This window comes from Bos indicus x Bos taurus, chromosome 19 (assembly GCF_003369695.1).
Source record: "Bos indicus x Bos taurus breed Angus x Brahman F1 hybrid chromosome 19, Bos_hybrid_MaternalHap_v2.0, whole genome shotgun sequence".
Classification (NCBI taxonomy): domain Eukaryota; kingdom Metazoa; phylum Chordata; class Mammalia; order Artiodactyla; family Bovidae; genus Bos; species Bos indicus x Bos taurus.
Genome location: NC_040094.1, coordinates 62,735,704 through 62,749,536, shown reverse-complemented (window position 1 = coordinate 62,749,536; position 13,833 = coordinate 62,735,704). Strand labels below are relative to the sequence as shown.

The window sequence follows — 13,833 nt, the reverse complement described above, 5'->3', positions numbered from 1 at the left end:
GTGAAAAAGCAGATTCTCGCAGGGTCTCCGACTTGATGGCATGTTTTAGTGTTCCTCTGTAAAACGGACATTCCCTGACTTACCCAGCGCTTTGCCATTTTCCCGCACTTACTATGGCTTGACTAGAGTGTTCTGTGCTCCATTACTAACCAGTGGGCTTCCCTGGTGGTTCTGATGGTAAAGAATCCACCTGCCAGTGCAGGAGACTGGGGTTCAGTCCCTGGGTTGGGAAAATCTCCTGGAGGAGGGCATGGCAACCCTCTCCAGTATTCTTGCCTGGGAAATTCCATGGACAGAGGAGCCTGGAGGGCTACAGTCCATGGGGTCAAAAAAAGACTTGGACATCACTTAGAGCGTCAGACAGGGCTGAGCGACTTTCACTGATTAACCGCGCCGTCTCTGTGGAACCCGGATTAACCGCGCCATCTCTGTGGAACCCGGGGCTGGCCTCCAGCTCAGCTCACTCCCTGCCACCCTTGGCTCTCATCTACTCTCCTAGGTTCTACAAGAAAAGCTCCTTTTATCCTAAATAGTTAGGAAATGATTTGTAGAGCCTGCTCTCAGAAGCATCCATCCAGTCACTCCCCATCTGGACAATGAGGGTCCCTCAGAACAGATGGTCAAAGAAGTGTGGATGTTTACAAACCCAGATATGTCGGGTTTATTGTCTTTATTCCACAGAATACGCTTTCCTCTGTTAGTGTTAGGGGATCAAGAGCCACTAAAAATGAAAAATCACAATTACACAATTTTCTTCCTTTTTACCCAGATTTAGAGGAAAATGGGGGTTTTCTTTCCTCTTAACTCCCTGTACAAATCTTGGACTTTCCCCGTTTTTTTCAGAAAGGAGCTGCACTGCCTGAGGACCCAATGAAACAGCTGAGCAGCCCCTTTTTTTCACATCCTCCGGGGGGTGGGGCGGGACCCCGGCCTGGCAGGGAACAGGCTGAGGCTGCCCCCCTAAGCCAAAAGTGACGTCCCAAACCTGAACGTTGTTCTCAAATTTATCAGTCTTTTATTGATTTTGGCTCTTGTTAGAAAAACTCTTCTCTATACACAGATTAAAGAGGAATTTTATTTATGCTTTCCTTTTTAAAAAAATCTTTAAAAAAAATTTTTTTTTTAAATTTTGTAACCAGTGGGCTTCCCTGGTGGCTCAGTGATAAAGAATCTGCCTGCAATGCAGAGGACCCAGGTTTGGTCCCTGGGTCGGGAAGATGCCCTGGAGGAGGGAATGGCAACCCACTCCAGTGTTCTTGCCTGGAGAATCCCGTGGACAGAGGAGCCTGGAGGGCTACAGTCCATGGGGTCACAGAGAGTTGGCCGTGACTGAGCGACTAACACTCACTTATAGTCGTTTAACAGACTGTTGTGAAAGCATTAGGGACAGCAAAGGGACTCAGCCACACACACATGTGTCCGTTCCCCCCCAAACTCCCCTCCCGTCCAGGCTGCCACGTGACACTGAGCAGAAGCCTCTGTGCTCGAGAGTACGACCACATTTGTTATCCGTTTTAAGTAGAGCCGTGTCTAGAGGTCCATTCCAAACTCCCTAACTATCCTTCCCCCCCAATCTTCCCCCTGGCAACCATAAGTTCGTTCTCTAAGTCTGTGAGTCTGTTTCTGCCAAATCTGGACATTTTTAAGAAAAGCAAACCCTGAAGACTTTCCAGACCTGTTTCAGATCATCTTTTAGGAGCAGAAACATTAAAGGAAGAGAGCCCTGCTCGGCCCGAGGTCCGGTTGGCTTGGCCACGACAGCGCGAAGTTCTAGGCGCCAGGGTGTTCTTTAGGAGGTGGGGGAGGGGAGCTCTGAAGTTAATGAGTGTTTTATTAAGGAGAGGCTGGCAGCAAAGTTTAACAGCCCCATTTGCTGATGAAAATATTGGAGAGTGAGCAAGTGAGACCGTATACAAATAAGCATCGTGGATACCATTTGAGGGTTCTGATCTTGAAGGACATTTGCCTGAACAGTCTTAAGATTTATACCCTGGCTATCAGCATATGCCAAGATAAAATGCTCTGCGAAGAAATTTAATGTGCAACCAGTAGATATCAGAGACAGCACCGGAGCCAAGAATTGTGCTTAAAAGCCTTCAAGTAAAAAAAATAAAAACAAACCCTCAAACTGCCTTTCTCTCCCTTGCCAGGAACCCGGGTTTATCTTTTTAATCTCCTGCTACTCCTCACTTAAAACCCCCATCTTCTATTTCTCAGGCCATTTTCTGCCACCCTGGACTTCAGGGGGTAGTCAGTCCAAAGAAACCATCACTTCCTTCTCACAAACCTGAGACAGCACTTTGTCTCGTTTGTTAAAAGAAAAAAAAAAATTAAGCACTTAATAGTTGAGGTACAAAGGGGAAAACAATGTCTTCGGTGAGGGCAATGGCCTCCAGTGTCCTGGGACCATGTAAGTGAATAGACAGGTGGGAGACAGACATTCACTGAGCGTTTTCCTCCTGAGCACTGTCTTTTTTGCCAGGTCTTACGACAGTGAGCAGAATGGGGACAGGCGTTGTCCCCATCCCGCATGGGATTTACTTATTTATTTTTATTTTTTGGGGGCGCGTTTCCTGCAGCATGTCAGATCAATTCCTGCTGGGTATTGACCCCGTGCCCCTGGCGTTGGAAGTGTAGAGTCTTAATCACTGGATCATCAGGGAAGTCCCCTTATAGGATTTAAAATCTAATAATTCGAGGGAAACTTGACTAATACCCCAAATGCTTATTTAACAAAAACTTGTAATTTGTAAAAGAACGTGCATTGCACATTTGAGACAGCACTAAAGCTTCGTCCAACAGAGAAAGTGGAAGTGTTGATGGTTCACTCATGTCCGACTCTTTGCGACCCTGCGGACTACAGCCCACCAGGCCCCTTTGTCCATTGGATTCTCCAGGCAAAAACAGTGGAGTGGGTTGCCATCCCCTCCTCCAGGGGATCTTCCTGACTCAGGGACTGAACCCAGGTCTCCTGGATTGCAGACAAATTCTCTACCGTCTGAGCCACCAGGGAAGCCCCTAACAAAGAAAACACCACCAGAAACATCTTCAAGGAGTCCTCCTGCCTTGGACTTGATTCCTGGCCCTCAGGAAAGGCCTTGGTCACCGCAAGGCTTCAGCACTAACCGGGAACGGCCACACTTTCTCTGAAAGAACGTACTCTGAGAGGGATGGCGGCCAGCCTGCAAGGACTGCCCTCATCTAGGCCCCAAAGTGGACAGGTGTCCCTCTGGTTTAAGGCCCCTGCAGGGGCTCACGAGATGGTTTCTGAGCCCAGCTTGTTCCCCGGGGGGACAGCGTTCACTCAGCACGTGGACAACATTCAAGAAAGTGCAGCAGGCCGGCGGGCTGGGGAGGTCCCGCCACCGGGAGGAGCACGTGGAGCGGACTCAGCCCGGAGCTGGGGCTTAAACCTGGCAGAGCAGGTGCCTGCGGTCATGAGAGGCGCTCAAGCCCCTCCTGGGTTCCAGCGACCCCAAGAGACGCCCACCCCGCCCGCGGGGCCCCCACCCACCTGCCGGTTCAGCCTGATGGCCAGGATGTTGCCGGAGTAGCTGTAGTTGCAGATCTCCGTGCCCTTCTTGAAGTGGTACACGTTCATCTGGCGCGGCTTCGTGTGGCTCACCACCACCACCAGGCTGCTGGAGAAGAGGCGCTCCACAATGTACACGTCGGGGGTGTCATCTGCGGGGTGGGGCGCGAAGACCTCAGCCCCCTGTCCATGGAGGGGGCGAGGGGAGGGCGGGAGGGGCGCAGACGTCAGGCCCTGACGCGGGGGGGTGCGGCGGGGGCGCCGGGGAAGCAGACGACAGCACGCTGTCCATGAGGGGGCGGAAGGCGGGGCGGTGCAGACGACAGACCCTGCCCCGGGGTGGGGGTGCTGGGGGAGGGCCGGGGGCGCAGACGTCAGCCCCCTGTTTGGGGGGGGGGCAGGGGACACAGATGTCAGGCCCTGACGGGAGTAGGGGGAGGCGGGGGTGGGGGTGGGGGGCGCAGAGGTCAGCGCCCTGCCCTGGGCACCCTCCTGCCCACTGCTGGCCTCCACGGGGCTCGCCTCCCTTGGCACCCTCTTGCAATGACTTCCTTCTCTTGCACCCACAGGGAAGCTCTAACCATTTCCCGAGTCCCCAGGCCCTTTAGGTGGTTGACAGGCAAGTGTTGTCCACTTGTAATCTGAGCACAAAGCAGGCTCTCCCAGCCCCCCTGAGGCTGCAGCGCTGGAGCCTCCTCCTCTCCACCCCCTCCCTACCCGTCAGGGGCCCTGCTCGCTCTGTAGAACATATCTGGGAGGTTTGTTGTTGCTGGTTAGTCCCTCAGTCATGTCTGACTCTTTGCGACCCCATGGACTGTAGCTCGCCAGGCTCCTCTGTCCGTGGGATCCTCCAGGCAAGAATCCTGGAGCGGGTTTCCATTCCCGTCTCCAGAGGATCTTCCCGACCCAGGAATTGAACCTGTGTCTCCAGCACTGGCAGGTGGATTCTTTACCATTGCCACCAGGGAAGCCCCATCTGGGAGGTTTAGACCTTCTCCGTCTATTCTCTCTTTCTTAAAAACCGTTTTAAGTTTGGGTTTTATTTGGCTGCAGGAGGTCTTAGTTGTAGTGCGTGGGCTTAGCCCGGGCTTGTGGGAGTCTTAGTTCCCTGACCCGAATCCTCTGCATTAGAAGGTGGATTCTTAACCACTGGACCATCAGGGAAGTCCCTCTTTTTTAAAAAAAAACAGGTACATTTGGCGTATTTATTTATTTTTTGGCCGTGGGGCCTGTGGGATCTTAGTTCCCCGACCAGGGATTGAACTCGCAGCTCCTGCATTGTGAGCTGGGTGTCCTAACCACTGAGTCACCAGGGAATTCCCTCAGTCTACTCTTTCTCCTCGCCGTTTCCAAGGAGTGACAGCCCTGTTGGAAGTCTTTGCTTCCAGAATTCTTCAGGTCCCCGTTGCTAAGAGCTACAGGTACCTTAACAACGAGGGCAGGAGCACAGTGAGCTGCGCACCCACTCCCCGTCCTTCTGTGCCCCGACTCTTTCTGAGTCGCTTTCCTGTTGAAAATAACCTGGACGTCTGTGTTGTGACCAGCGCAGTCCTGCACCCAGGAGTGAGGCAAACCACTAACAGGAAGCCGTCTGAGCGCCGTGGGGGCCTCTGTGTCTTCCTGGGAACACTCTGCACACAGGCCTCTCCTGGGCTCCATCAAGCCCCACGGGGACAACGCAGGGCAGATACAGAGCATGGTCTTCTCCACAAGTTATAATAATGATGATAACATCTTACGAATAAACTAGGAGCCCAAGACGTCATGTGCCAAGCTGCTTCCTTTCCAGGAAATCCAGAGTGATGGATTTCATCACTATGATGCTGGCAAAAATGGTGATTTCCCTGAGACAATGAGAGAGTCACATGTTTCTAAGCTGGACTTGTTTTTAATATTTGCTGGAAGTACCTCAATGTTTTTGATACGGACTCTGTGATTGGGGCAGTATTGCTTTATTAAAACCAAGAAGTGACTTCCAGGACTGAATGAATGTGACCAATATTCCACAGTGCCAATGAAAGGGCAAAAAAAAAAAAAAAAAAAACACCCTTCAGTCATTTTCTGCTTTGACAATTGTAAAAACTGATGACCATGCATATAAGTATACAGAAAAGTGTCAACAATACAGTTTCAAAGCCTTTCTTAATGTAAAAAGAAAAATGGTACCTAAGCTGTAGTCAAATCTCACTAGTCCTTTATGGTGGTTTTTTCCCCTAAGCAAGTGGAAGCAGTGATTTATGTTTAAACCTGAAAAAATGCTGACTCTGTAGGTGTGACAGCTCACGGGGTTGGAGGGGAACAGAGCGCTCAGGAGCCCGGCTGGGAGTCCCGCAGGAGGACACGATGCTCCGAGAGCCACACACACACTTACTGCTTCCGTGGACGTGGTCCAGCTGTTCCACGGAGCTCAGGGAGAACAGCTTGTACCCGGCCTTGGTTCCGATGGCGAGGGACCTGTGAAGACACGGATGCCCCGGGAGTGACCACGGCGCCGGGTCCGACGGATCTGCCCGCGGACAGACACAGCCGTCCCTCTGGGGTCCCGGGGGACAGGGAAACATACAGCCTTGTGCGTGTGTGTGTGTGTGCGTGTGTGTGTGTGTGTGTGCGTGTGTGTGTGGGTGTGTGTGGTGTGTGCATATGTGCGTGTGCTTAGTTGCTAAGCTTCCCTTGTGGCTCAGCTGGTAAAGAGTCTGCCTGCGATGCAGGAGACCTGGGTTTGATCCCTCGGTTGCGAAGATCCCCTGGGAAAGGGAAAGGCTGCCCACTCCAGTGTTCTGGAGAATTCCATGAACTAGCCCATGGGGTCGCAAAGAGTTGGACACGACTGAGTGACTTTCACTTACTTACTTAGTTGCTAAGTTGTCTCCGATTCCTTATGACCCCATGGACTGTAGCCCGCCAGGCTCCTCTGTCCATGGGCTTCTCCAGGCAAGAATACTGGAGTGGGTTGCCATGCCCTTTCCCAAGGGATCTTCCCGACCCAGGGATCAAACCCAGGTCTCCCGCATTGAAGGTGGATTCTTTAGTGCTGAGCCAGTCCTACCTGGACCTGAAAATGAGTCCAACTTTCTCATTTAAAATAACTATATGAAAAGGTGAGCTTCACTCTTCACAGGGAGGCACAGACTAAAATAAGCTGCTTACTGCTACAAGTCTGGATGCCCAAGGCTCTTGTTTCACTAGCCTGAAAAAGAGAAGGTCATATGATTTTCATGGGAAGTTTTTTTTTTTTCTTTCCCAAACATTTGTTCTTCCCTGGGATGACATTCAACTGTTAGTAAGCAAGGTGGCTCCTTCTGCTGAGGGGCTAACCTGGAAGTCAGAGGTTTGCCTCAGGCAGCAGTGGGCTCAGAACTAGAGCTTGGCTTCTAGAACCACTGCACTAATGACCACAAACAGCAACTGGAAACGCTGGCCAGCAGCATCCTAAACCTTCAAAACATACCTACTCTGTAGCCAGTGCTGTTTTTAAAGCTTCTTCCTACAAAGATTTTTTAGGTAATGGCAACCCACCCCAGTATTCTTGCCTGAAGAGTTCCATGGACAGAGGAGCCTGGCAGGCTGCAGTCCATGGGGTCGCAAAGAGTCTGACGTGACTCAGTGACTACACTTCACTTCCTTTCATATGTGCATTTAGTTGCAAACCAAGGTTTCTAAGGTTTTCAAGTAAGGGGGGGAAAGTTGTAATTAAGAGTCTTAAAATAGTAATCAAAAGATCTGGCAACTTAAAATCATTTTCAAACATATGCTCTGCTCCAGAAGAATTTTAAATATGGGAAATGACACTGTGATCACTACTGTGCTTTCGTTTTTTTTTTTTTTTTTCAATTTATTTCGCTGCGCCAGGTCTTGGTGGCTTGGCAGATCTTTAGTTGCAGCATGCGGGATCTAATTCCCTGACAGGGATCGAGCTGAGCCCTCTGCATCGCAAGCACTGAGCCTTAGCCTCTGGGCCACCAGGCAAATCCCACTACTGTATTTTAAGTGGTTAATCAACGGTCACAGAAAACTCTAACTCAAGGAATTCAGTCTAAAACTTTATTTTATTCATAAGACCTTTTCAGGGAAAAAAAAATTTTTGTCATCACCTCTCATGAAAATGGGATTTGGGACAAATACATATCACAAATGAAATGAGAAAAAATATACCCAAATTGTCTAGCACAGGGCCAAGCATGAAGTATGAGTGAAGCCGACTAGTAAAGCTTAATTGTCATTACTCCCTTATCTTGACATACTGGATCCCAAATTCGGCCTATACTTACAGCTTACACTCCTAAATGTATTCGGTAAGGGTGTGACTTATTTTAAAATCCAATGTCATACCCTCTAAGGCTCAAAGCAACTGACTGTGACAAAAAGTTTTATTTATAGGTGAGATAGAGCTGTCCAGCAGAGCCTTCATCCAAGAAAACAGAACTGGCCGTAGAGACTACGGAAATTAACTTCCTGAGCACCCTATGGTTTTGAAAATAACATGCTTCTACAACTGCTATAGAAAGCTGGGACTCACCTAGAGTAAAAATTAACACCCTTAAAAACATCTAATAAAGAGTGCTGCAAAGCAGAATTGAGAACACTTCCTGCTAAGAAGCGAAAGAACTCTCCTCCTTAGCCTGCTCTCCTCCTGAAGCTGAGTTCAATTGGGAAGGCAAACACCCAGGCATTTCAACAGCCACCCTCTCTTGCAAAATGTTTCTTACAAAACATCAGAATGGTATCTAGACCATCATTTTTGTAAACTGTTGGTCTCAAACCATGAGAAAACAATTCAGTGAGTCATAAGTGGCTTAAAAGAAAAAAAAGAAAAGAAATACAGATTCCAGAAGGTAGCGCACATAGGAAGGGTAAATAGCTGTGAATTGCTTTTCACTGATATTATGTATATAATATTGGAGAAGGAAATGGCAACCCACTCCAGTATTCTTGCCTGGGCAATCCCATGGACAGAGGAGCCTGGTGGGTCCATGGGGTCAAAAAGGGTCAGGGGACACCACTGAGCGACTAAAAAACAATGTATATTATAAATATATCCGTGTGTATGCATATAGATAGATAGATAGATAGATATTGGGTAATGTTGTAACCTGTATTTCTTATTGTGGGCTGTGGTCAAGGAAAGCTTGAAAGTCACTCATGGAACCAAATTGTCTGGCCACCAGCTTACATGATTACACATACAGTTTTTTTTGAACAAAGGCATATTGTTTGGCATGGGGTGTTTTTAAAGAGAAGACAAAGGGCATGGAAGGCCAGGGCTGCTTATGGCACATGACGGCCTTAATGATACCGCTGAATGTTCAGTATTAGCACAGTCCAGGCACAGACGGCCAGCACACCTGCCTGAAGGCAATTCCACGAAGGAGCCCAACAGAAACTGGTACAGCAGGAAATGGGGGACTGGGACCGGTCATCGCTGCCTGATGCTGTGTGGCACATTCCAAAGAGGTTATTCCATATGGTCCCCGGGATGTCTAACAATCCCACGAAAGGAGGAAAGGGAGCAGCCTTCTGCTTCTAAGGGACTGACTCCTCCAGATGTTTCAAACACAGTCCAGCAACCCCTGGCTCACTGGCCAAAGTCCGAATGCGAACATCAAGGTGAGACATTCAAAATCCACTCAAGAAGCAACAGAGTGAAGGTCACGTTCCCCCGGAGGACAGCTTGGGCCGGGGACAGGGTTCCTGGACTCCCAGGAGGAGTTCTGTCTGGCCAAGTGGGCTTCCTGAAGACACACTGGGGGCAATGGGAAGGTTCCTGACAATCCGGCCCGCAGGCAGGCGCCCAGGCTGGGCTGGGCTGGGATCAGGCTGGACTGGCTTCGGGGATAGGTTGCCTCCTGGTCGTTGGCCCTGCCCAGATGCCACGTTGAGATGCTCAAGGACAAATGGGAAAGTTTTTCCTGAACCCCCATCTTCCTGGGCCCTAGCTATTTCGCCCAGGGACAACTTGCAACTTCCCCATCCGCTCCCCTCTCCTTTGTCTTGACCACCGCCCCTCCTGCCCAGACCCTCGCTTTGGTCACTCCCCGGTTCCCCACCTTTCCCAGCCTCCTTCCGCCCCCTCCCTGGGCTCTGTCCCCCCTTCTCCCGGCCGGCCCCTCCTGGCTCCCTGCCGGCAGGGGAACGGGGGAGCTCAGCCCCGCGCCGGAGGAGGGGCGGCCCGAGGACCCGCACCGGCCCGGGCCACGCCGGCCGTCAAGCCCAGGCCCCCGGGGCGCAGGCCGGCGCCCGCTGTCCAAGTCGCCGACTTGGACACCCTCGATCGAGACTTTTCTCCCCCAGCTCCCGGCGGGGCAGGCGGCCCGGCTTACGTGCAGTCCTGGTTGAAGGAGAAGCAGCTAAGCGCTGCCTCCGCCCCGCCCGAGGCGCCGTCCGCGCCTTCGGCCTCCATCGGGGGCTCGACCCGGGAAGCCGCGGCTCCGAGCGGGCGACAGCCACCTCAGCAGCCCGCTGGCGCCGGCCCCGCGGGCCGGTCTCCCGCCCGGCCCCGCCCCGCCCCGCCCCGCCCCGGTCCCGCCCCGGCCCCGCCCCAGCCCTCCAGGCCCCGCCCCGCCAGGCCCCGGCCTGGCCGCCTCATTCCCGCCCGGGCCTGACAGGCCCCGCCCCTTCCCCGCCCACCCGAGCCACCCTACCCCAGCCCGGGCCCACCCAGGCCCCGCCCCGGGCCCGCCAGGCCCCGCCTCCGCCCCGTCAGGCCCCACCTTCGCCCCGCCCCGGCAGGGGCACCTCATCCCCGCCCGGGCCAGCCAGGCCCCGCCCCGGCCGGCGTCGCCCCGCCCCTCCTGGTCCCGCCCCGGCCCTCCGTCGGGTCCAGCTGACTCAGCCACCGAGAGGGCGGAGTCCCACCGCCGGCCTCCATTGGTGGAGAGGCCACAGCGCGGCTCACAATTAGCCAACGGGCGACGGCGGTGGGCGGACCCACCCTGCTGGCGACCCGCCCCCAGCTCCTAGGCACAGCTTGCCATTGGGTGGAGGAGAGTGACGCAACGGCTTCAGGCCACGTGGTGGTGTTTTCATTGCGGGGGCGGCGGGGCGGAGCGCGGGAAGGGAGAGATCCGGTAGCTGGGCTCGGCCTGCGGGCTGAGTCCAGTCCGGCGTCTGCGTCGCGGTTGCGGCGAAGCAGACGGACCGGCGCGCCGGCCTCACTCCACCCGACGCCCGGCTATTAAACTGACAGTTTAGGGGCGCGCGTTGGACGCTAAGGCCCCACCTTCTTCTGGAGTCTTCGAGCTGCTTGGAAACTGTTTCTAGCAAGGTTGCTGAGGCAGGACAGATAAGGGGCTGTCTCATCCCTTTTCCCGCCGTTACAACTCTTACCGCAGGTCCAGAGCTGTGTTAACAATGAGCTTTATCTCGTTGAATTCTTATAAAAGTTTGTGAAGAAAGTATGATTATGCCCAGTTTAGAGAGGCTGTAACAGAAGCAGAGAACTGCTATACAGTTCTGTCTGAAATAACACAGTAAATAGTAAAATGTGGAGTTGCCTGATTTCAAGACCCGTACACCAAACGACTCTGCTAGACACTATTTGGCAAAACCGGTCTGAACTGTAGCTGAAAAAAATCCCGAAAGAAAATGTGTGTAGCCCACTGTTTTTAATGAAAGGGATGGAGTTTTGTAGACAGCACAGTAAAAACTCAGGTAATTGGAGGTGAGTCCTGACAAAGGGTCTCTCTTCCCAACCTAAATACATGTTGCCATTGAATTACCAACACAACTTATGAATCAGCAGGTCTGCTGGTTTTTAGCTTTATATGATTACTGATCAATTTTTAATTCAGGCTTTTCCAGTTTTGAGATGAAATGGTATTTTATTGTTGTCCTGCCACAGCATTCAAACTGGCATAGTTCAATTTTTCTATTATGTGACAAAGCTATATATAGTTTTTGAAACAGTGAACAAAGTGGGCTTCTTCTCTTAAGCTTTTCTGGTTGACTTTTGGTTTTGTTTTTCTGAAATGCAAATATAATAGTTTCTTCTTTCAGTGCTATTATTCTTTCTCTCAGCTGATGTAAAAATAGCTCAGCTCATAGATGGCCAGATGTTGATTGTTCTTTAGTTGAATGTGAGGTGGTGTGTAAATTGTTGTATGGGAGGCAGCTACTGGTTTAACTGAATCATCCTTGTAACCTCTCAGCTCAGAACTGATTTCCAGCTCACCTCCCAGCTCAGGCAAATGCTGCAGCCCTTTTTGTTCTATTTAGAAAACAAAAAATATGGCATACTAGGTGTGAGGTTGTTGGAGAATCACATAATGTGCCCAGTAGGTTTTTAAAGTCTTATTATTACCAAGAATTTGGACTTGATGGAGTAGAGATGGGAGCTGGTGTTAGTTTTTGAGCACGAGTGTTTCATGATAAAAGCAGTGTTTTAGGCAGATAAACTGGGCCAGGGTGTGCAAAATAGATTAGAAAGGGGGAAAAGCCTAGACTGAGGTGAAATTTTAGGAGTGAAAGAGGTGAGAAAGTGGGCTCTAGGATGGTGGCAACGTTAGGACAGACCCAAGAGGTGTCTTTTCCTGTAATATATTTGACATAAAACATTGTGTAAATTTAAGGTTTACAACGTGTTTTAAGGTTTACAACGTGTTGATTTCATACATTTATGTATTGTAATGTGACTGCCATTGTAGATATAATTAGCCCCTCATCACATCACACTAAGGGCTATTTTGAAGCAGTGCTATCCAACAGAAAGAAATGAGAGCCACAGGTGTGAACCCCAAATGTAATTTAAAATTTTTGAGACATATGCCATTTAAATTTTTTGAAACCCCACCTTGTTAAAAAGAGTAAAGAAAAATGGGCAAGTTAGTTTTAATAATATTTAACCCTTTAAATGTTATTAAATTTAACCCAGTATGTCAAAAAGATCATTTTAGTAGGTAACCCATGTAAAATTATTGATCAGTCAGTTAAATTATTGATCAGTCAGTTTAGATTGTCATTGTTTTTTAGCACAAATATTTAAAACCCCATGTTTCTGGGACCTCCCAGGTGGTCTGGCGGCTAAGACTCTGAGATCCCAGGGCAGGGTGCCCAGGTTTGTTCCCTGGTCCGGGAACTAGATCCCAAGTAAGATCCAGCACAGCCAAATATATAAATTTTTTTTTCAAGTCTCAACAGATTTTTTTATTTTTATTTTATTTTTTTTACTTTATTTGATCTTGGTTTTGCCATATATCAACATGAATACACCACAGGTATACACGTGTTCCCCATCCTGAACCCTCCTCCCTCCTCCCTCCCCATACCATCCCTCTGGGTTGTTCCAGTGCACCAGCCCCGAGCATCCAGTATCGTGCATCGAACCTGGACTGGCGACTCGTTTCATATATGCTATTATACATATTTCAATGCCATTCTCCCAAATCATCCCACCCTCTCCCTCTCCCTCAGAGTCCAAAAGACTGTTCTATACATCTGTGTCTCTTTTGCTGTCTCGTATACAGGGTTATTGTTACCATCTTTCTAAATTCCACATATATGCGTTAGTATACTGTATTGGTGTTTTTCTTTCTGGCTTACTTCACTCTGTATAATAGGCTCCAGTTTCATCCACCTCATTAGAACTGATTCAAATGTATTCTTTTTAATGGCTGAGTAATACTCCATTGTGTATATGTACCACAGCTTTCTTATCCATTCATCTGCTGATGGACATCTAGGTTGCTTCCATGTCCTGGCTATTATAAACAGTGCTGCGATGAACATTGGGGTACATGTGTCTCTTTCAATTCTGGTTTCCTCAGTGTGTATGCCCAGCAGTGGGATTGCTGGGTCATAAAGCAGTTCTACTTCCAGTTTTTTAAGGAATCTCCACACTGTTCTCCATAGTGGCTGTACTAGTTTGCATTCCCACCAATAGTGTAAGAGGGTTCCCTTTTCTCCACACCCTCTCCAGCATTTATCGCTTGTAGACTTTTGGATCACAGCCATTCTGACTGGCGTGAAGTGGTACCTCATAGTGGTTTTGATTTGCATTTCTCTGATAATGAGTGATGTTGAGCATCTTTTCATGTATTTGTTAGCCATCTGTATGTCTTCTTTGGAGAAATGTCTGTTTAGTTCTTTGGCCCATTTTTTGATTGGGTCATTTATTTTTCTGGAATTGAGGTGTAGGAGTTGCTTGTATATTTTTGAGATTAGTTGTTTGTCAGTTGCTTCATTTGCTATTATTTTCTCTCATTCTGAAGGCTATCTTTTCACTTTGCTAATGGTTTCCTTTGATGTGCAGAAGCTTTTAAGGTTAATTAGGTCCCATTTGTTTATTTTTGCTTTTATTTCCAATATTC

General features: G+C 49.8%; 1 protein-coding gene across 3 annotated transcripts in view; it reads right to left on the bottom strand.

Moving 5' to 3' along the window:
- WIPI1 (WD repeat domain, phosphoinositide interacting 1) overlaps positions 1-10,005 on the bottom strand; it is a 30,104-nt gene extending 20,099 nt beyond the window's left edge. Inside the window, exons 1-3 of one of the 3 annotated variants that reach the window (XM_027519186.1) lie at positions 9,850-10,005; positions 5,904-5,986; positions 3,515-3,684 (exon numbers count right to left, since the gene is read on the bottom strand). In XM_027519186.1, coding sequence (XP_027374987.1) covers positions 3,515-3,684; positions 5,904-5,986; positions 9,850-9,929 — 333 coding nt within the window. In that variant the 5' untranslated portion in view covers positions 9,930-10,005. Of the gene's footprint in view, positions 1-3,514; positions 3,716-5,903; positions 5,987-9,849 lie in introns of those variants that run through there. The other 2 variants (XM_027519188.1, XM_027519187.1) reach the window with 2 other exon arrangements.
- Between the last annotated feature and the right edge of the window lie 3,828 nt (positions 10,006-13,833).